Genomic DNA, 23,033 nt, shown 5'->3' with positions numbered 1-23,033 from the left:
TTCAGGATCTAAATCATGAAAAACAGAGCTCAGCTGCATTGGTATGACTTCACTTCCCTGAAGTTTGTTGCTTTCCCATGTTTCCCTGTTGCATTCTCCTTGCCAGATGTGCAGGTAGTCATCAGCTGTGAGGAGCTCTTACATATCTCCTGTTCTGGGATGCATTAGCCTTTTGCTGTTCCTCACTTTCCTTCTTGCTTTAAAGAGAGTTTTTCTTCTTAATTTTTTCCCCACAGCCAAATGAACAATGTGGTTGCATGTTTTTGTTTAAACCTAGGTCTTCTGCTTCTAAACACGGATTGGCTTTACTCTGTTTTTCTACCCTGGAGCAGCAGTTGCAAGTAGCTGAAAAGGAATTGAGCTCTAAGTGTTATAAGTGTTTCATTAGTGTGTGCTGTTGACATGTAATTAAGGAGCAGGCCAGAACGTGGCAAGCTGTGACTTTGTGTTCTGTCTCTGGCTGCCTGGTAGATGCTTATGTTTAAAGCATCTGTCTTGGTTGTTGTTGGGGGAGAGTTTGAGATGTTGCTCAGGTCCAGCTTCTTCTCCAGGGTGAGTGTGCTCCTGACAGTACCTGTGTGCAAGCCGGTATGGTTTGGTAGGAAAAGCTTGACCTGAGGCAGAGCTGAGATCAGCACTTAACTGCTGGCTGAGGTGTGCTGCTCAGTGCCCTGTTTCCTTAGCCTGTGTTTTTCTTTTGATGAGTGATCAATCCAGGAGCTGGTACTTGCAGAACTCAAGCCAGTGCAAAGTCCACTTAATATTGGGTATTGGATATTGTTGGGGTCTGTCTGCATATTTCCTGGTGGTCTTCCCTCTGCAATTTATATGTCTTGGAGCTGCCAACACTCAGTCGTGTGTATGAGCTGCAGAATTGGGGGGGGGGGGGGGTGCACAATGTGGTCCTAGATATCTCCTCGCTGCTTCCTGCCTCCTCCAGCCTATCTCTGTTGCTGTGGCAACTCAGAGCACCTACAGGCATGGAGCTGTTGTTGCCTATCCTTGCCATCATGCTTCATAATCCTCATATTTCTATGCCTCTCCATTTATCACATGTTTTAGGACTTGGGGTTTCTTTTGACCAAGGCTAGAAACTGCTGAATTTTTAGGAAGGCGTTTGTCTAAGACAAGATGCCACAGATTACTTTTGGTCACGCTGTATTTTGTGTTGTGATTGTGTTTGATTAAAATTCCTCAGGCTTCTTTTCTGAGTAAAGCAAAGCACGTGGTCATGCAGTGTCCCAGTCACACGGTAACAAAGGACTCCATTGCAACATTTCATTAGAAGTCTGTGTATATCACAGTTGCTCCTATTTCCAATAAGAAACCCACGAACAACCCAAGGGAAAGTCAAATGTGCTGTCCAGCTATCTGCAGCTGTCTGGAAAGTGTTTTTGCAATCCCCAACCTCTGTTTTGTTAAAAATTTATTGTGCTCTTTTCAATTATAAGACTTTTTTTAGTGTTATCAACTATTTAAAAAAAGAGAAGCATACAGAATCTATTTTGCTGTCACTTCCTTTAATGTAATACTTTATCTTCCTCTAATTAAGGTCTTTATCATGAGCAATTACTGTCGTCTTATACAAACCATTGCCAAAAGGTTATCTTCGTCTAATAAGACCTTAGGAAATTGTGCTAGGGATTACAGGCTCTGTGGAGGTTTGCCAATAAATCTTCCACATAAAATATTTGTAGTGGTTGTAATTGCATACTGTACTTCATGCTAGTGCAGAATCACATTCTTCCCTCAAGTTCATCATGCCTGCGTCTTAGGGCTTTTGTGGTGCTTATGTGTTTAACATGCACTTGCTTCTGCAGCCAGAAAGTAGATTTAAATTACAGAGGAAAGAAAATGGCAAATATTTTGCTTATCTCCATTACTGTGCTACAAACAGTAGTAACAGAGATGGAGATACAAGCTAGTGGAGGGGATAGTGTCATGCCTGAAGGGCTGTGGCAATCCCTGTTACTGGATATGCCTGAAGAGAAAGTGCAGGCCAGAACGAGGGGAATCAAGTCAGACTCATCAAAGCAGATTTGGTTTCATGGGGTCTGCAGTGAAATTGTGGTGTTTCATCCTTCATTTCAGATGAAACAAATTCATGCAGCTGTTCTTGCATCTCTTTCCTTCTGACTTGGCTTGTGGTTAATAACAACACAAGCTAGAGAGAATGAAATTTGTGCACGTCCTCTTGTTCTGCCACTGCACCTCTGACAATTATGTGTGTGTGCTGGAGAAAAATGTATGGAAACTGTACAGGTCACTGTGAATACTTCAGCCATCCCCACTCCCACCTGACTCATTCTTTGGCTAATTAGATTGTTCTAGTCAGGAGTCCTGCAAAATTAAACATTGGGTGTTAGAATACAAGCAAAACTTTTTTTTGTTTGTTTGTTTAATGGTCTTTTGACTAATGGAATGACTTCTTGATGATTACAATAAAATGAGGTCTCTGGAATAGGATCATTAGTTTGGTGTTGACCCCAAAAGGTATGGTTCAGAGACATCTTTCACTAGCAGACTACTATCTCAACTTTGCCAGCTGTGCATCCATCTATAGAAAAGGCCATTCTTAACATTTGTGTGATGTGCAGTTGTGGGGTGCACCTCTCGTGGCAGGTCTGTTCTGCAGCTGATCTGCCCAACCCTCTGCTCCTGTAGTTCATCACCCTAGCTTTTCCTCAGCCTTCCTTCATATGTTATCTTTTTCTGGTGCAGATAGGATGTCTTTTGGCTCTTACATGGATTAGAATCTTAGGAGGCAAACTGCATTCAGGAGTGTTGCCCATACTGTGATCCAGCTCATTTTCTTTAGTACATCAAGGGCTTTCTTCTCACTCATCTAAAACATCTTCTTACTTATTTAAAACATATCATTTGAAATTGCCTTAAGTAATCCAGTTCTAGTGCTTATTAAAATACAAAATTAAAATAAAAGCTAAATTTCAGGTTTATAGTATATTTAATATAAAAATAACATGCTTCTGCCTCAGTGCCGTGTTCTGAGTCCGATTCTTCAACGCCTCAGCAGGCCCCCAAATCTGCTATGCAACTTGCAAAAGGAAGCTACCAGTTACTCTGAAGCCAAAACTGGCCATTATAAAACCTCTGTAAGCTGGCTGCTAGTCTCAGAGTTCATTATGAGGGAGGTCATTCCTCCTTACAGCAATGAATGTAGCTTTTGAGTACATTTTGAAAGTTTCATTTAATCACAGTGTGGATGAATTGTTTCAGTTGTGATCGCCTGATGGGAAACTAACTTTCTTCTTCCTGGGAGAAAAAATACTGTGTTGATTCTTGCAGCAGCTTTTAGAACTACAGGATGTGATTGCCTTGATTTTTTTTCTTTTTTTCTTTTTTTAAGACTTGAAGATTTTGGTACTAACAAAGGAAATTTTTCCTTTCATTTTTTTGAATACAGAGTAGTCAGTTTTCTTTTGAAATTGGTGAATATGCAGAATAAGATTTTCAACAAGCTCTTTCTGTACATCTTCCTAAAGTTTTTTTTTCCCCCAAAGTGTTTTCCAGTCCTCCTTAAAAAAAGTATGATTGCAAAATACTTCAAAGAGTGTATCAGTTTCAGATTTGGCTGAAATAGCTTAAAGAGGGGAAAAAAACAAGTTTGTTGTTGGTTTTTTGTTTGTTTGTTTGTTTGTTTGTTTGTTTTTGTGGGTAATCTTTCATGCCCTAATTGTAAGAGTTTGAAGAAGACACCGGGTTCATCTTGGAGATGTATTAGGATGAAAACACATGTCCTCAAGCCAGAACACAAGAATTGCCAGTGAGATCCAAGGAAATATTTTCTTTTCACTGTGAGAGTGGTTAAGCATTGGAAGACATTGTCCAGGGAGGCTGAGAACATCCTTAGAGATACTCAATGCAGAACTGGACAAAGCCATAAGGAATCTGCTGTAACTGACCCTGCTTTGGCCTGGGCATTGAACTGGAAACTACCAGGAATCCCTACAAGCTAAATTATTCAGTGATATTAATCTTGTTTGTATGTGCAATATCTATGGTATTGGATGAATTTGCTGTTCTATTATACAGTTGTATTTTCTGCATGATTGCTGAGAACTGCAGAGAAATGTTGAGGAGGAGTCTTGGCAGAAGTGAGAAGTCACCAGCAGCAGATAGCTGGTGAGCAGCTCGAGTCAGGAGTCCAGTGCAGCCGGCTGCTGCTCATTCAGGATATTATCCTGCAGCCATGGATGGATGGGGTGGGTGTGCCAGTACTCCTTGGCCACTTTGTGAGGACTGTCATGTTGTAACTATCTCTGAACAGGTATGCCCAGCCTCAGTTTTCATCATGCACATAAAAATGGGTTGGCGAATGGAAATGGTAAGTTTGAAGTACTGTATAGCTTTACTTTCCCTAATAGACCCTTTGCCAGGACCAATGTAGAAGAAGCCTGTCTCATACCACTAGGCCCTGAATGTTGGGAGAAACAAATAGCAGTGCTTTCTAAAATGTCTTCTCCCAGCAAAACTCCAGAACTTTTTCCAAGTAAGTATGTGCTTCAAAGCATGTTTAAATGTTAAACTTTCACATGACTTACACTAAACATTTAAAGTATCAAGGATATTCAGTTTTAATCCTCTGTAATCTTTTTGATTACTCTGTGGCTGTTGGAAAGGCTATTGATTGCCTGTTGCTGGAGAGATTCAAGATGATCAAAAAGGCATGTATTATGTATTACTTCCCAACCCAATAGATCAAAAAGGGAAAATTCCTTGGCATTAACTCTGTTTAAATATTTCAGCAGAAAATCATTATGGTTTCCAGAAAATGTTGTAGTCTCTGTTCTGTGTTTCCTTCCTTCAGAAGTAACTCATTAATTCAGGTTATCTTAGTTTTTAACATGGATGTGTCAGTGCTGTCCTATTGCAGGTCCATAGAAATTCTGAGCTATAAATATCAAAGAAATTCTATATCAATGAGGTGTGTGGTCCAGGCTGGAAGGAGATAGGTAAGATAATTTAATTTCTGATCGCATTCTTCATATTGGTGTCCTTAGTGCTTATTTTCTAAGGTGATTGGTGACAAGGAGGTCTACAGACCTCAGGAAGCACTGCATAGTGTTCATGAAAGACAAACTGTTTCATTTTCAGACAGAGCTGAAGAATTTTTTTTTCTGAAAATTCAGACAAACAGTATTGAGATGTATCTTCTATGCTGTATAAAGTTGCAGAAGCTATTTAAAACTGTCACACTGCAGAGCTGAGATGAAAGTCTTTGTGGCTGTTAGCTGTAACTCAGAAAGAAATCCCTGGATTTTTTTTTGTCTCTCCCACCATCCTTAGAAGTAGTAAAGTAATTCTTTTAATATTAGCTGTTCATGAAGTACCCAAGCTGCATAGTCCAACCCAAGTACCAAGCTGCATAGTCCAAGGGTGACTGCTACATTCTTATTAACCAATAATGGGAAAAAAGTTCATAAGAAAATTTTGGTCACACCATTTAAACAGTAAAGAAATGCCATTGTGAATAAATAATACACAACATAAAATGTCTTCATAGAAATCCAATGGGCTTCAAGTAGATGTTGAAGCAGAGAAGTGGTGCATGGATAGAGGAGAAAGAGAATCTGTTTTTTAATTAATTTAACCAGCTGTAGATATGAAGATAGAGTCTTGAAAAAGGGATAGAAAATAGTTGAAATAGGGATTGAAAAAAGTTGAAAAAGGGATTGCATCTAGAATCCAAATTTAGGTCACCATCCACGACAGGAATAAATTTCAGTTTGAGGCCCACAGAGTGATGGATAATGGAATATAAACTCTTGGTGTAGAGCACTGGAGGAAGGGACGCAGCTGATCCCCAGTTTCAGGAGTGATGAAGATTCAGTACTGTGTGAAAGGGTTTGATTCACATGAGTTGCAAGGAGAACAGTAATTGTAGAAAAACTGTGAGAGAGTGAGGTTTTGCCCTGATCCAAGAGCAGGTCTGTGTGGGGGAATATTTCTACCAGCGGACAGAGTTTGGATTCATAAGGCAGTGCCATCACAGGTTCCAATGTCTGGAAGCTGGAACACAAAATGCATGCTACTAATAAGTAATACTCTTTATTATGCTGATGATTCATCTATGAAAGAACTAAGCCATAAATTTAGTAGGTCCCTCATCTGGCCGGTTCTTTCAAAATACCACATTAGCTGTGTTTCTGCAGAAGAAATGTCATAGCCTTGTAGGAAAGGTAGAAGACAGTGAGATGATGGAGGACTCACTGGATGAAGTCTTGTGGGCTATAATAATCTGGAAGCTTTGTGATCTGGAATAAGTCTGTCAGGAACTGGAGTGAGGCCATCAGGTTTTTTTCAGATAGGCTGCTGAACAGCTGTCAGACACTAGCTGCCAGATAACATAAAGAATGTGTCCTGCATTGCCAGAATGTCTAAGTGATTTTGGCAGTGGAAGGAAATGTGGGCTTGCTTCATAGTCTTTTCACCACAGGAAGGGATGATGCACATTTTAATCTGTTCTAGCAGAGCATTTGTTTGGGCACCAGAGGAAACAAAAGAAAATACAGGACAAAAATCCAGATCAGTGCCCTGTGGAGAGAGTAAGACCAGGTCTTGGAGGCTTTTTTCACTCTTAGGATAACTTTTAGAAGCAGATTCACTAAATCATGTAGTACTTTCTGCTGACAGTTCTGACTCGTTTGAAGCTGTTATACATCATTACTTGAGAGTAGCTTCTACTGGATTCACCAGGGTTAGAGATGGGAAATTTGTCTGTTTTTATGTGTCTTTTGTCCAGCAAGCCTTTTTTCTCTTTGCTTAGACTGTGCCATTTTGGGACTACTGCCCTTTCACAAGTGTCAGATGTGAATGTTGTGCTTTACACCCAAATGGATGCTAACTTCCTGCTGATTTAGGTGTCCACTTTTCTCAAACCCAATCTCCTGGAGGCTTTACTCCCTCATGATGCACATGGCTTGAGCTGCAAAATGTTGAGAGGAAAACTGAAATCTCTTGTACTCCAAATCTTTTCATTTTCTTTGTGACTCTGAAGTACCATTTAAGCATGTGTCCTGTGGGTTTTGGAAGGAGTACCAGTTTCAGTCTAACTTGATGGGTCTTTATGTGCCACATACTACCTCCAGTTAAATTCCAATAAGAAAGTCATCTTCTGATGCAAGTTGGTCTTGTCCCCCTACCTGTCTTTTGCCACCCTGCCCTGTTATAGCACTGTATCACTAGTGGGTGTTGGGCTGGTGCAGTGGTTGTCTCCTGCCTATTAGGACAGGCTGAGGACTCCAGGTCTGTCTCTAGAGCCTTCCATGTGAATATCAAATATGTTCAGTGATTCTTCATTACCAGCTGGCTGTTGTCACTCTTCTCAACTTTCTTAGGAGAAGGGATAGAGATGGCAAAGACATTAAACAAACCTGGAACTCCTCAGTTTACAGAAACAGTGATGCAGTCTATGGACATAAAATGGGTAACAATAAGGAACCCTAGATTGTACAGACACCCCTGAGTGCTGTCTTGCTCCTGCTTGAAGGTGCCTCATCTTGAGAGAGGCATGAGGAAGATACCAGTACTTGTCAGCAGGGATAACTGTCAGCCATTCCCAAATTCAGAAGCTGATAGCAAAGATTTACATTAAAGTAGTGAATGCTAAGTTAATTCTAATCACTTGGAAATCAGGAACTGAGGAAGGATGAATATACTACATAAGCACAGCATTGTTCATATAGCATAGATGTTTAAAATATAACTTTCCTGCTAGTACTAAGAATCTGCTGTAAGTCAGTCTTAAAACAAAATCAATTGTAATGAAACACAGCAAAGAAGTTATGATTAATTTTCCATCACAATAATCATATTTATATGTAATTTGTGACTGTTCAGTTCTGTGAAAGTCTTAGATCTTTAGGAAAAAAAATTCAGGAAAGCCACCAAGGTTCACATGAAAGTGGGTATCAATGCACTTTCAAGTACGTTTATTTGCTCAGCCAAAAATGAGCGTGTGCAAACATTATAGGGTTCAAGGGGAAACCAGTGAAGCAGCTAGCGTCCAAAGGAGAGATCTGATTATCTGTTTCCACAGAAAAGCACCTCTAAGCCATTACCATATTTTGAAGGGCCACTATTTCATTCTGTTACTGGTGTATAATCAAAAACTACTAATAGAAATTTTAAAATTTTTTATAGTAATTCATAAGTAGTTCAGTATCATCAAAGATGAATCATTCAATTGGATGTTCAATTGGATGAACATCCCTCAAATGTTTTTTCTGTTGTTGTTGTTAAATCCTCACTTTTTTCTGTGAAGTACCTGCTTTGCTTTGCTTTGCTGAAGATTCCTCACATTTCACACAGCAGGTCCTCTCCCCCACTAACTCCAGGCTGTGCCTGTAGGTTAGGTCTCTCTCCTGAGTTTGCACCTCATATGTTATTGGGAAGCTGTTATAAACTTCTTTAATTTGTTCTGCTTTTCTGCAAAGAGTGCTGCATTGCAAACTCCTGCATGGTGCTATGCATGATGAAGGAAGAGAGCACAGCTCAAAGTTCTTCTTTGGGCCATCATATGCTCAGGCTATTTCTGAATAGCAGCCCCTTGTCTGGGGCTGTGTATGTGCCTGGTGTGGTTTTGTGCTGCTGTGTGAGAAAATGAAGCAATGTGGCAAGATCTGAACAAAAATTTACCACCTTTTCCTAAAAATGCATTTTTTCATACCAACTTTTCTGAGTCTTCAGCCCTAATGAATCCTTTTTCTTGATTATTCACTTAAAAATGAGTGAAGTGCAACAATTCACAAAGTCAACTTAGGTACATAGAGCCATGAGGTGTATCTACATATATATGGGATGATTGCTTCCATGTACTTTCCCAGGAGTTTTGTGACTAGCTCTCTAGGCCTGGCAGCAGGACTGAATTACTGGCATTGTAATGCCTTGCTGAGCTGTGATGGTGCTTTTGGAGAATATCTTGGGTATCACATGCTGGAGGGAGAGAGAGGAGTGCCCATCTTCTACCTGCAATGAGAATTAGGAGAGCAAGAAGAAACCCAGCGGCAAGTTCAGGTGTGTTTACACTGCTGTAACTGCATTTGTAATAAACAGATATTTCCCTAGTCACAGGCAAAATTGTTGCTTTTCCTCATCAGATGAATCAGTTCAGAAAGAGACAAAGTTTCTATACCACAAGGGCGTTCCTGCCAGAGGACAGATTTTTGTATCAGATACATCGAACAGGCTGGAATTATATCTAATTAATGACTGTGTAAGCTGGCCTTGTGCTAGAAGGCCATATGTTCATTTGTGTAGACATGATGAAGACAGGCAAACAGCATCTGCAGAGATTACAGATCTGCCCCAGAGCTGCTTACTCACTGTGAGGCACTTGATGAGGAAGGCACTGCTGATGCCAACTGCCTGAAGTAGCACTGATACTCACGGATTGTACATGATAATATGTGAATTTTCATGGCATATTGCTGCCTGCAGTCTTTTGTCACTATGGGATGGGGTCCTCAGCATGCTGATTGGTTGGAGGTACCTCATCTGTGAAAGGGTTGTGATATAAATGTTCAGATACTCAGGGAAACCTGTGTATGGGCACTAATGTGGCAGGTAGTGTACAACTGTTTGCTTTTAAAGAGAGAAGGGAAGCAGGCATGAGTGGGAATGGCTCACCTATGTGGACTTACAGGTGAGAGCTTTTCTCCAGCCTGTTGGAGCAAAGTGTCTTTCATTATCAGGTCCACTGGTCCTGAAGATTTGTGCCATAGCTAGCAGGAATGTGTGTGTGCGTGTACTTCTGTTAAATATATTTCTAACCAATGAGGGTAGGGAAAGTGTGTTTTAAAGGTGTTCAAATAGTAGTTCAGCGTAAAATCTGTCCTGGAAATCTCTCTCAGCCTTTGAGAAGGCACTGAAAGTGATTTTCAGTTGTTTTTCTTTTCTGGTGGAAGATGTTGGCATCAATAATGTTTCAAGGAGTGACAAGGAGACTTTGGGAAGGGCCAGAGGAAAGAAAATAATTTTGCTGTGATCCATTTTGCTAAGATGAATGGTGACCATTTACCTTTCACTAGAGTTGTGTTGTCTCAGTGGGGACATGATGGCTTGGATTGCATAGGCAGAGTCTGCAAAAATTCTATTGAGCTAGAGGAGAAAGGCATTTCTTTGTCCTTGAGGAGTTTTGTATTTGTCCTCTGCGATGAAGGATAAGTCAAACAGACTACTTTTGGAAAACTAAGAAGTCACATCATTTTCCCCCTGGTATTTTTGCCATTTCAGACAGCTCTGTCTTTTCTTCTGACTCTTATTCTGCCCAAGACCAGCATTCTGGGTGGATGGCTTCCAGTGCTCTTCTGCCTGTGAAGAGGAAACATTAGGCAGAGTCAGAGAAGGGTTATTGTTCAGCTTTGTGGCCACATATATCCTTACCTACAGGAGCCCTTAAATCCTCCAAAAGTGTGGATTTTCATTAAAAGATGGTAAGGTTTGTAGTTACTTGGCAGTGATCTGGAACCACTTTTTCACTTGTCTGTACAGCATCAGTGGGCAAGGGGGCTTTTCTGATCAGTTGAAGAAGTTGTCTCAGTATCTCTGTGGGTTTAGTTCTTAATTATCCTTTTGTGCCACTCTGCTGAAGCATGTTTGTTAATCACTCCAGAGTACTTTAGCTTCTTTCAATATATTGAATTCCACTTGGATGCTTTTAAAAGTGTTTGCACAGCATATGCCTTTCTTAGGAGTATGGGAAATATCCACAGTCTGAAACAAAAGTGCAGTGTTCCAAACTCAACATCCATGTTGTTATCCCGTAAATTAGTATGCACTGTGCTGTTACGTAAGTTTGCCTTGTGTCAGAATAATAAAAGCTGAGGGTACTAAAAGGCTGATAAGCCTGCCATGAAGAATTACGTTGTTCAAAATTTTCTGTCCTAAAATAACACCTGTTGCATTACTGACATGCTGGTAGTATAGTGTGTCTTGAGAGCTAGTAGAAAAAAAGAAAAAAAAGGCAATTTTTCAGGCCGTTCAGGTCTGAGCTTTGGCAGCCTTGAATTTAGTATTGTCTCAGAGCCACTCTTATACAAAAGGACTGCAAGAAAGCACAGCTGTTCTGTATTTTTGGATAATAAAAATGGACAAAGTCACTTTTCAGTAATACTGCCATAGCCTCGAGGACCGAATGCAAAAAACAAGTGCTCCTTCTGTTGGCAGGTGGGAAGTTCAATCCTTTAAAAAGCAAAATAAAAAATAAAAAAATAGATGGTTGTGCGGATTCTGAGGGTAGCCTGCAATGAGGGTGAAGGGACAAGTACCCACAGCTGCCAGAGAAAATCACTGCTGGCAGTGTGTGCGTATAAAGTGACAGCGCGCTTCCAGCAGCCCTTAAATGAGTGGCGGAGGGGAGAGGGGAAGTTCACCCCTGCTACCACAGTCATGCACAATGATCGCCTTTCTGGGTGCCGAGGTCACAGCTGCTGTCTGGAGATTACGTACAGAAGCACTCTTCTTCTCTGGAGAATGAGGTTTCCTGGAGGATTAAGCACAGGCTGAAAGCAGGAGGAGTTATTCAGGAGGGAGACAAAGACCGGGAGCCCAGGGCTGTGACAGGCGACAGGGCGGAACACTGTGAGCAAGAATAGGACTTTCGGGGTTGCTGCTTGGATGGGAGAGCCTCCAGTTAGGGATCCTGAAGTGGTCCACTTGTGGGGTGAAACCCATTGAGGGTCTGGCATGACCTTGCCTGCTGCAAGACTTGAAGTGCTGCTTTCCCACTCATGGGGAGGTGGATGGAGTCTGAAGGGCTCTGCCACCTCCTGCATCTGGACTAAAGTCATTTCTTGCTCTCAGTCTCAAGCCCCGTTTAGTATTCAGAAACAGTGATCAATGCAGTAATCTGAATCCCCATGTAAAGGTACATATGCACTCCCCATCTGATCAGAAAGTCATGCTTTTTGCATTTTCTTCTGTCACTGACATGTTTCACCATGCCTTCTAAACCCAATGCTTTGGTGCTTCCTTCCTTCTTCCCTCTTCCTTCTTAGCTTTCTTTTTTATCTCCTTTTTTCTCTTATCCTATTTCACCTCTTGGGAACACATATTCCCAGGCAAGTATCCAGAATATCCTTCACCCACGTATCATGTGCCAGCACCTCTGTTTTGTGTAGGAAGGTCTTCTATATTTGAAGCCAGGGCCATCTGTCTCAATGCTAAAAAAAACCCCAAAAAAACAGGTTTCTTGCAGTTTTTTGCAAGGGCAGTGGCCACAGTTCTTCTGCGTAACTGTAAAAGGAAAAATGCAGCCAATTCTATAGTAATAATATCTGAAACTTCTATCTGTCAGTTCTAAAGTTAAGTCTTATTCACCTACTGGATCAAATTTCCCACAGATCCCATATGCTGGCAACTTCTTTTTAGTGGCTTCAGAATCCTAGTGCTTTTTATAATCTGAAACAAATGAGTGCTGCACATAATGTAGGAAAGGAAAGGTGGAGGCAGAGGAGGCTGACAATGCATGCCTTCAAACAAAGTGAAAGTGCAAGTGGGAAAAATCTGACTGTGTTGGTAGAGCTTGTCAGAGAGCATTTCAGGCATATCGTGTATTAGGAAATCGTACTTATTTTAAAAGCAAAAGAATTAAACTTCTTAAAATGAGCAGAATTCCAGAAGGATGCTAATGAGTAAGTATTGGGTGAAAGTGTTTAAATGTAATGTCATAGTTGCTGGTTGTCCCTGCTGCATGGATATTTCCTAAGTGCAATGTGAGTCTTAACCAAATCACACTTTAAATTCTATTTCCATTTGCCTCTCACTATGTAAAATCCTCTCCAAAAAGGAGCATTGTCAAATAAATTGGTAAGAATTGAAATACTGCTGTTGTAGCTGAAAATAGTTCATGCTTTTGATGTTGTATTTAGGCACAAACAAAAATAAACAGGAGAGCATACAGAAACTGTTGAGAGGAGAAATTCAGTGTAAGGTAGAAATGTAACCTGTGCTGCTCACTTCTGGCCCTGGTTGATAAATTGTGAAGAGCAAAATTCTGAAGAGTGCTCCCTTGCTAGGAGGAACTGAAGCAACTTTGATTTTTTTTTCTTTTTTGAATCACCAGTCTTGTGAAGAGTACTGATGACTGCCCACATCTGGTGAATTGGATTAGAATCTAATTAGCATGCAGAGTTTAGAAAACTTTTATAAAGTTTCAAAAATAATGTGAAAGAAATAGCTTAGCTAAAAATTCAGAGAAGAATTACTGAAATGTTCCTCTGAGCATAACTTGAAAGTTGCTTTCCTGCTCCTTAAAGATGTAGCTCACATGAATGGTAACCTATTTTATTTGTTAACATTTTCTGTTCAGATAATTTGTAAAGTTTAAAGATATCTGTAGTATCTAATTGACCCCTGTAGCTAAGAGTTCATCTGGAAATCTAGGCACATACTAAGGAAGATCAATAAAGTGATTTTACTGTTTGTGAAAGCAATTTTTGTGGCCTAGTTTATGCATCAAAAAGAATAATTCACCTGTCCTACGTTTGTGAAGTACCTCAGCAAACACAAAAGGATAGTCTATTCAGTTTATGTACTTACTTTTTCAACACTATCTTGTAATGGCATGTATCCAAGCAAAAACATACTTTCCTCTTCAATCTCATTCACTTACATATACATCAACTATTTGCTATAGCAAGGTGGTTAAATTCAGGCTGAAATGTGGTCCAAAGGAGAAATGGAGGCAGAAATATGTTCTGTAATTCTTACTGTAGAGGAATGGAAATTCTTTCCCCATGTCTCTAAATTTAGGGCTTACACCAGCACTGAGAAGCAGTATTCTGAAAAGTAAAATGTTGATCTGTGAAATAGAAATTACGAATATTTTAAGATGCAAATGGCTACTCTTTTGTCTTCCTTTTCCATTGCAGTTCTGAGTATCTGCTCAGCTTCAGGGGTGCAGTCTCTTTTTCTGTGGGACTGCTCAGGGCTTATTTACAGAGCGTATCCATAACAGTGCTTCAGCTTGCAGGGGTGGGAAGTAGAGCCCACTCTGTATTGGTAGTATATCTTTTGTGTCCTTAAGGAAAAATCTTAAACCATATTTATGAGAAAGGATCAGCATAACACTACCAGATGATTGAAACTGTGGAAAAATTACATTTCACTTCTGTAGGGCATCCCACATACTTAGTTGCTATGTCTTGGCTTAGTTGGGATTCTTTTACATATATCTATATCTATATCTATACACACACACACACATACATATACATATATATATATATATATATATATATATACACACATATATATAATTTTTTTTCTCTCTGGTCTATTTAGAAGAAAGATAAAATTCTTTCAACATCTGTAGTGATGTTGCATTGCAGATAGAACATAGGCAGAAAGAAAGGAGGAGTGTGTCTTTTGGGGAGAAAAGGGTTTATAAGTATCCAGGCCCTTGAGTATTTCTGGGCTTCTTGGCTTCATGGTACAACTCTGTGAGGAAGCCCCTCTGTAGCAGCACACAGGCTGTTTCTCCGTGGTTTGGGATCAGCTTGTGCAGCAAGTGTGGGACCATGCAGGATCCCTGTGGAAACTGCAGTGCTGTAAAATCATGGGTTCTGTACCGCCAGTGCACTCCAACTAGGATGCAGTAGGATGATGTGGAGAAGCATTTACTTCTCCTCTCACTCTGCTGTATGCCTGCTTGCATCACTCTCCTGATCTTGGTCATGCTGTAGCTGGTGGCCCAGCTCTTCAGTATTTGGCATTCTCTGCTTTCCAAGCTTGATCTGAAAGGAATTTTCTGTTTTATGATCCTGATCCTCTCTCCAAGGACAAACTTGAAAGCCATGGTACCTTTTTCTTTAACATCTGTGTGTCTGAATAAGTTTTGGGACTCTTGCATTTGGAGCAGAAAATTCAGACTAGCAAATTTCTACCATTTCCTGAAAGGACTGAAAATCACCTCTGCCTTGATACCTGCAGCAAGATCCCCCAAGTCAGGGCAGTGTTTAGAAAGTAGCAAAAAAAGTAATGATCCTTGAAATTGGTTTTGTTAGACTGAGTTAAAAGGACAGGAAAGGAAATGTGTGGAGCTTGTCCTGCTTCATAGCACATCAATCTCTTGTGTGAGTGCCAGTAGTTTTGGGGTTTGGTTTTTTTCATGAGATTAATATAGAAGGCCAGAAAATATTTCTGTCTACGGGAGCAGGCATAGTATATCCTGCATTCTCTGTGTCTTCCTCCTCTGAGTGAATGCTGAAGCGTGAAGCATATTCTGAGATGTTTCTATGCTGTGCACTTGTACAGGAGAAAACAGCAGTAGGTGAAATACTGGAAAAGTTAACAGCACTTAATGTGGAGGTGAGAAGGTAGTTTTGTTTCAGCAAGACAGTGACTCATGATGCCAAAATGAATGTGATAAGTCTGGTTTATTTTAGCTTAGCTATCACACATACCTGTTGAGGTCTGAGATAAAGCAAGCGAACCCTCAGTAAGCATACTGTCAGAGTTCAATACCCTGTAGTGATCCAAGTTGTAAAAGCCTGCCTCATCACATGAGAGCACAGAGGGCTCTTTCTGGAGCTCTTTGAAAGGAAAAGTGGTGCCTTTGTTGGCAGGGTGCTGCCCTGTGCCAGAACACCACAGCGGATGGCGGCATGTGCTCTGTATTCATTACTGGTCTGAATCCAGTGATTCTGAAGAATAAATGAAATTTGAGAATATTTCCTGGACTGGAGAATGTTGTGATCAGGTCCCATTGGGTGTCAGCAACATGAAAGGCACTGCTTTACCCTGGTCTGAGTTCATTCACTTCCTTTCTTCTTCACACCCCAAGATGCTGAAGAGAAATTCTGCAGGTGAGAGATAGTATTTCTAAATACATGGAGGGCTTTTTTTTCTCAGCTTTCTCTTTCCTTGGTTTAAATTCAGAGTTATGACACTGTTTTACCTGACGTTTCTTTTGATAGACCTTCACTCTTAAGAAGCCTAAAATCTCATTGCTGAGTTTACTGGGGATATCTCTTACCACCTGTGGTGGGTTGACCCTAGCTGAACATTAGGTGCTCACCAAACCCTCCTCAACTGGGTAATGCAGAGAAAATGTAGCACAAGTCTCATGGGTTGAAATAAGGAATATTATATGTGAATGGAGCTGATATCTGTTTTATTTCATTTTCTGTGTCGAGCTGTTGTGGCATTTGATTCCAAAGGACTCATCTCAGAAGGAGTGGTTACAAAGTGAAGTTCTCATCCAGTGTGAATGAGAAAACAACCAGTCTCCATTTTGGTCTTTTAATTCCTCTTTTCTCCTGCCTAGACTGTTTTGTTACTCTCACCCATCTGTTAATGACCTAATGAAGGCCTCTGAAGGGTTTCTTAAGTCCCTTCTCCTTTTTCTTTGACATTAGACCTTCCTGTGGTAACATGGCAGCATTGTCTACTGTTTTGGTACCAAGTTGTGAAATGCCTCAGAGCACGGGAAAATGCACGTCCAGCCTTTAAAGGCTGTGGTGGTTGAGAAATACTGCCAAATAATGTGTAGTCCTCTCCAGCCAGATACCTTAGTGCCCCATAACAAACACATTGAAAGTGAACCTGTGGCTACTGAAGACTACAAAACAGCTTTCCTGAGAGTCAAGCTGGCAGAGCTGGTGTATCAGAGAAGAGTGTGAGTCTCTTGGGGTCAGACCCTTGGGCTGTGGACACTCAGTGTTGCAGAGGACCTTGTGGGGAGAAGGGAGGGTCCCTGCTGGAGGGAGGAGGATGTCTACAGTCAGACCTCAGTCACTGCTGCGCAGTTGCCATATGGACAGGGTGCTGTGCCAGTGCCAGCAGCTCTGTCACTGCAGTGGGGACCAGTGAGTGACATGCCTCTCCTGCCAGGTCGGGCAGATCTGTGCGGGCTGGCACTCTGCGGGAGGCAGCACGGTGCTGCGTGGGCGCTTGGCACGTGGCAGGGGATGGTTGAGAGCAAAGTGCTTGTGCACAGCAGACACTGTTAAGTATCTTGAGCTTTGCTGCAGAAGAAATCAAGGAGGAGAGATGGATGCTCATCCTCTCTGAAACAGAACAAAAGAGTCTGAACAAAGCAGACGTTTCTCCTACAAGACTCCTTCTGCAGGCTGCAACCCAGGCTTTTTCCTGAAGAGCTTTTGTATCCACCTCACTTGCAAGCTGCTTGCCTAGGATCTCATTGGCATTCTGCTTTTCTGCTGTAATCTCATGTTGTTAAGGAGTGTGATTTTTCTTCTTAGCTGTGCCACATATAGAAGATTACATAAATACTGTGGAAATTTTGGGAGAGGGAAAACGAAGAAGAAGAAGAAAAACCAAACCCAAACCACCAAACCCTTCCTGTAAGAAGCATTTTGACTTTGTAATCTTATGTCTTCCTCACAGAGGAAATTCTGTTTAATGTAGGAGGAAGGCAGACATGCCTCTTTACCAAGAAAACCACAAACTGGCTTCCTAATGGTCCAGCTGTGTTAATGAGCAATTACAGACAAACACACTAAGCTGAGGTAGATTTATTCTCCTGGCAGCTATTGCCCAAAGATGGTTTGATGCAGCAGTGCTTTTTCCTCCTCTTCAGTGTTGAACTCATTTCCATCTTGTTCCTCTTGCCCTCTTTTCCTGGGTAAATAGAAATTCACTTTCTAGGTTGAAGTAATTTCGTAAAGGTGATACTTCTGAGATTCAGCTCTCCTGTTAAACCAAAGGATAACTCCAGGATGGACAGAAGGCTTTTTTTTTTGCTCCTCCTTACAGCACAGTGCTTCACTTTCTCAATTTCAAAACAGTGAGATACATATCTCAAAACAGATATTTTCAACAGTGAGCCCAGGATATAGGAGTAAAATTGAGCTTTGAATACAGGACCCTTTCTACTGGATTGTTGTGAATGTGTTTGAGGTCTGAAATCCTCGATGACAGGGTCTGTGTAAGTGTTGAGGGCAGCCAGGCCAGCTCTCTCCGGGGGACCCTGGGCTGCAGTTCAGTGCAGGCAGTGCGCAGACACCGCGTTGCTCTTTGCAGTATCGAAAGGCTGTCTTTTAAACTCTGAAACCGATCAAATAATAAGATTTTATCGGCTGCTTTACAGAAAGAGTGAAAATTTGTTAAATATGCTTGCAACTCGGGAAGGAGAGGAAGAATAAAACTTCAGACAGTGCTGCTAAAAACAGCCTGGGCTGCTTTTGTTTGGACTTGCAAAACGCAGCAGCTTAATGCCTCCATTGTATGCAGGGGGAAATATGCTAATTCAAAGCACATTTCCCATCAGAAGCCCTTTCAGGCCTGTCATCGCTGAGATATGAAGGATGATAAAAGCGGGGAGCAGGGGAGGCCCGTGCTGTGGGAGCGCGGCTGCGGGCATTGTGCGCTGAATGCGGCTGCCGAGCCCGCTCACCCGTGAAGGCCCGGCCCGGGCGGGTTCCCATGGGCGCCGCCTGCCCCGGCCGGGCCCCCCGCCAGGGCTCGGGCCTGCGCCGGCCTCAGGGACCGGCCCAGGGGCTGCGGCCACCGTGGGCAAGCACCGGCCTCCAGCGCCCATCCCGCAGCCCCGTGACCTGGGGTTTGTCTCTGGGTAACACGGACAGCTACTTTCTGTTCACTTTAAGTGCAGTTTAAGCTGAAATAACAGATTTTTCGTGACAAGGCCTCCATCGGTTCTTTTCCAAGTTGCTGATGCGTGCAGGGCAGTGGCGCTGAGCTCCCTCTGCAAAGAGACGCCTTCAGCTCGGGAAATGGGGGATGCTGCAACTGGCAAGACTTTTTTCTTTTCAGTGGTGCAACAGAAGGGAGTCTGTGAAAAGCTACTTAGTCAGTTACCATATCTATATGGTTATGTTTGAGGTTGAAATAAATGCATTCATCAGTATTTGGTATGTATTAAAAATCTCTAAACACTAGTCTTTAAATACTGACTGATACGTTTAAAAGCCTAGAGTCTGGTTTTTTTCCCTTCTCTCCTAAAGTTGTGAAAAGGTCTTTAAATGATGGGATTTGTCCCAGGGCCCTGTTGGTGTAGAACTAAGGAGATGCTCAGTTTACTCAGGAATACATTTTCTGTCTTCCTTTAAACATGTGTGTGTTGTTTTATTGTAGAGAATTTGGGCTTTAGTGAAATAGACGATCTGATAATGTTATGATATTTGCTTAGAAACAGTTTGAAGTGGCAGTGAAAAATCAGTTATAGTTTGTTTGGCTCTATAAACTTGCAGTGTACTAATGGCAAATTAAACAAAGAAAATGGGCTTTTGATTGTGTTTGCAATCTGGTGGTGTTCTGTCTGCGATAGAAGTATGTACTACACTTGAACAGACAATTAGTTTCTGAGACCATGGGTGGAAGTAAGTGCTTATAAATACTTTTAAAGCTGTGGCTGGTCTTCAGTTTCTTCCCTGTACTAATAAACTTGTGAACAAATGGTTTGGGCTGGGTGATTTTGGCTAAGTATGAAAAACTATGGTCTTTTTCTGCAACCTGTGGGCAAGTCTGTGAGCTGCAATGTCCCATGTTGAGCAACATGCCTTTGGTCACCCTCACCTACACTTGATGTAGTAGGTTTTTTCCTTCATTGTGTTCTTCTTACAGACAACAGAAGAAACCTTAGTCAGAGCCTTGAGTGTTGTTTCTGCCTTGTGCTTTTCTCTTGTTTTAATTTTAGGGTTTTCTTTTCAATATATACATCCCTTATCTTTTCCCCTGGTTCCTCAGCTCCTTTCTTTTTCTCTCCAAATGGTGCAGAAAGGTGGATCAGATAATTGTACTTCAGGAATCAGTAGTAGTGAGATATATGGAAGATGTGTCTGTAGTACTACAGAAATCAAAAATGCCCAGGGCATTTTCAATAACTAATGCAAGTGTCTCCAGAGGAAGCACATGAAGAGAATGTTTAGTGTTTACACCTGGGAATCTCAAGTGCAAGATAAATGGTTACAAATGTGCAAAACCAGAGAGTAGAAATAAAATGGGATGGGAATGATGCAAGCAACAGATAAAGAAAAGTAGATGCTAGATGAATTTCACTCTGAGTCATGACAAAGTGCAGAAATTATGTCTTTCAGCTGTTTGAAACAAGTGAATGTCACGTTTGGAAAGAAACAGAAATGGGGATGTAACTAGGCATTGCTCAAAAGAGAGTCTGGGTGGTTTTCAGGCAGCAGGAACGGAGGCCATTTCAGAGGCTGGGACCCTGCTCCTTCTGCACTGACTGCAGTGGGGCCCTGGCCATTGTGCAAGCCCTCCTTTGTACCAAGCCTCAAAACCTGCCGGGCCACAGAATGGCTCTTCTCACCAAACACTGAAGGGCTCCAAGCTTGAGACACTTAGAAAATTAGGCAAGACAAAGTGTTGGAAATATATACTCTAGGGAATAATCCTGCCCTGGCAAGGGATTTTACTTGACAGCCTATCTGGGAATCCAGGCTGAAAGCTGCTACTTTGTCCTTAACTCACCCTATAGCACTTTTGTCTCAGAGCTCACTTTGTATGCAGGATCACCCACTGCTGAGGTTCGGCAAAAACTGAGGCATGACATGATCCAGACGGAGCTCCAGCCACACTCGTTGTTAGCAGGTTAAGTCATTCCTTGTTTACAAAGGTAGAGGGGTGGGGTTTTTTTCTTAATTGTGCTGAACTCCCCGAGTACACACTTAGCTTTTTGTGAGCGCAAGTGAAAGACCTGTTGAACACTTGAGCGGCGTTGTTTGCTGTTCACAGCGGCACTCTCAAAGGCTTTGCAAAGTGCAAAAGAACCACTGCTTTCGACATGACTGGGATCTCAATCGCTGCAGCTGGAAAGAGGGGACTGGAAAAGCTAGACTGGAGAAGTTGCTTGGCACATATTTAGTCGATGAGTTAATTGGACACTCTCAACGTGGGACTTGTTAATGTCCTGCTGCTTTCCTAATGAGGATATCTGCTGTTGCAAAGAATACAGTGATTAATTGGGGACCATTTCGTTAGTGTCTTAACTGAGGATTTCATGACTAGTGTCTTATGTGTGAACAGAGACTACATTTGCAATTCAACAGGCAGTTCAGCACTGCATGACAGAACTGGTCTAGGATCTTTCCAAAGTATAGTTTAATTACACTAGAATGAGAATTTTCTATCTTGGAGAAATGGCTACAGTCGTCGTGACTTACAAGGTGCTGAAACCTCAAACAGTGAATTTCAGTACCTCATACCAATCATTATTGTGATGCTTTCTTTAATTTCAACATTTTGACTTTTGAGTTCAGTGGGCTTTTCAAAAAGTTGATGCACATCAATCCATGAGCTGCTCTTGGAGCAGTGTATGGCAGAGCCTGCGGCTGGTTGTGCTTTTTTTCCAAACTGGGATACTGAGATAAACAGGTAACAGTGCTCCCAAGGTGTGGCTTAGCTGTGCTGCTGACTCCAGTCTGATCTTGGCTATCTTGGTTCCTGGCCCTGAAACTTTGAGCTGCAGGAGTCTGTAGCAGTCTGTACGCTAGGATGGCTGTGCATTCACTATCAAACTGAATACCTACTGCATGACTCTGTAAATTAGTATGCATGCCTCATAGCAGTTCCAATGGTGCTCATATGGTTTACTGGTCAATGAAAATACATTTTTAATTGTATGCATTTTCTTCATATACATATGAATATGCACACATATGTGTTTTCTGCATGTGTACATACACACACATATCTGCATCTGTAGTTTATGCATGGACTCCTTTGTGGCATTCTAGGAGGATTCTTCATCCTTCTCCTTCCCTATGTACCCCCAGTACGCAGTGTGAGGTACCCTTCTATAATGAGTGCCCCTGGTTTCTTTTTGGGGAGCTGTAGGCTTTTGCACTTCTTTTTATTTCCCTGCTTTTTTCCATGCTTTGTGAAAAGACTGGACTGAAGCCAAGACTGAAGAACAAAACGAGCACTGAATAGATGAGAGATTGTAGGTGGGATGCTGAAGTCTATGTGAAGAGTGGGAGGGCAATTTTGAAAATCAGGACTGGATGTAAAGTTAACAGAGAATTGTCTGATTAAATCTGACTTTGTGGAGCAAAAGGCTAAGTTTGTGTCAAGGCTGAACTCAGTGACATTTATTTATAGAGAAAAAAAATCAACAGGTAGCCTCCCAATGCCAGTCCTGTGTCAAGCTCTTGTGTTTTGAGATGGAACAGCTGTATTAACAGGAGTATATTATAATGATACCTTTGCTGCCTTTTAAATTGCTGGCAGAAATAGCTCTTCTTCAAGTACAAGAGGCACTTCTTACTTGAGTGCTGGCAAGTGTGACATAAATATCTAGGATGCTATTTCAGTATGTCCAAGTATTCAGAAGCTCCAGTTAGTTTTCTGAGATGGCAGTAAGCTTTGACAACAGTATTGGAGAAGAGGGTTCACAGCAAAAGCTAAGTATATCGGATTGTCTTCAAAGTGCAGAATTCAGACAACAAAGACAAAAGACTTGAGCATATTTTTTTCCTGCTGCAATACAAGGCAGAGGCATGATAGCTGAGAACCTCCCTTCAGTTGTGATGGACAGGGGGACCAAAAATAGGTGGTTATGTGTGCCAAAGTCAAAAATGTAGCCCTTAAAATTCTGGAGGAGCATTTGAAGTACTGTTGAAGGCTTCATGTACTAGTCATGTATGTGAGGATCTTGCCACTGATGAAGAGGAAAATTTATGGAGACTGGGTAACTCAAAGGCTTGGTTTGCTGCTTCATTGTAAAGTTAAAGCATTTGAAACCTGCCATGCAGTACACTTGTAGAAAACTATGCTATAAAATTGTGGAGCAGGAGTAGAAGCTGAGGACAGCCACTGGAGCTGGAGCTTTGAACACTTGCCTAATGAAATTCCTCCTGGGGGAGATGCTAGGAAGTCTTTGCTTTCATTTTCTTTATTTCCATGCTCTTTCTACTGTGGTCTAAATGGGCTCTAGTTTGTCACCATATTTTTTTCTGGCTTGCCAAAAGGATGGTGCTACTTCAGGCAGCCTCACAGAAGAGGGATGCAAGAGGTGATGTTCATTCCAGCTTAGTTTCAAATGTATCCTATTTTGTTTTCATTTTTATTGCCTT

General features: G+C 41.6%; 1 protein-coding gene across 4 annotated transcripts in view; it reads left to right on the top strand.

The window, feature by feature from the left end:
• GPM6B (glycoprotein M6B) overlaps nt 1-23,033 on the top strand; it is a 106,443-nt gene that overhangs the window by 46,545 nt on the left and 36,865 nt on the right. Inside the window, exon 1 of one of the 4 annotated variants that reach the window (XM_059839784.1) lies at nt 15,791-15,827. The exons of the other annotated variants lie outside the window; for them this stretch is intronic. Coding sequence (XP_059695767.1) covers nt 15,806-15,827 — 22 coding nt within the window. The 5' untranslated portion in view covers nt 15,791-15,805. Of the gene's footprint in view, nt 1-15,790; nt 15,828-23,033 lie in introns of those variants that run through there. 4 annotated transcript variants of the gene reach the window in all.

This window comes from Haemorhous mexicanus, chromosome 2 (genome assembly GCF_027477595.1).
Source record: "Haemorhous mexicanus isolate bHaeMex1 chromosome 2, bHaeMex1.pri, whole genome shotgun sequence".
NCBI classification, from domain to species: Eukaryota; Metazoa; Chordata; class Aves; order Passeriformes; family Fringillidae; genus Haemorhous; species Haemorhous mexicanus.
Note: the sequence above shows the minus strand (reverse complement) of the source record. Positions and strands in the feature narration are given on the sequence as shown.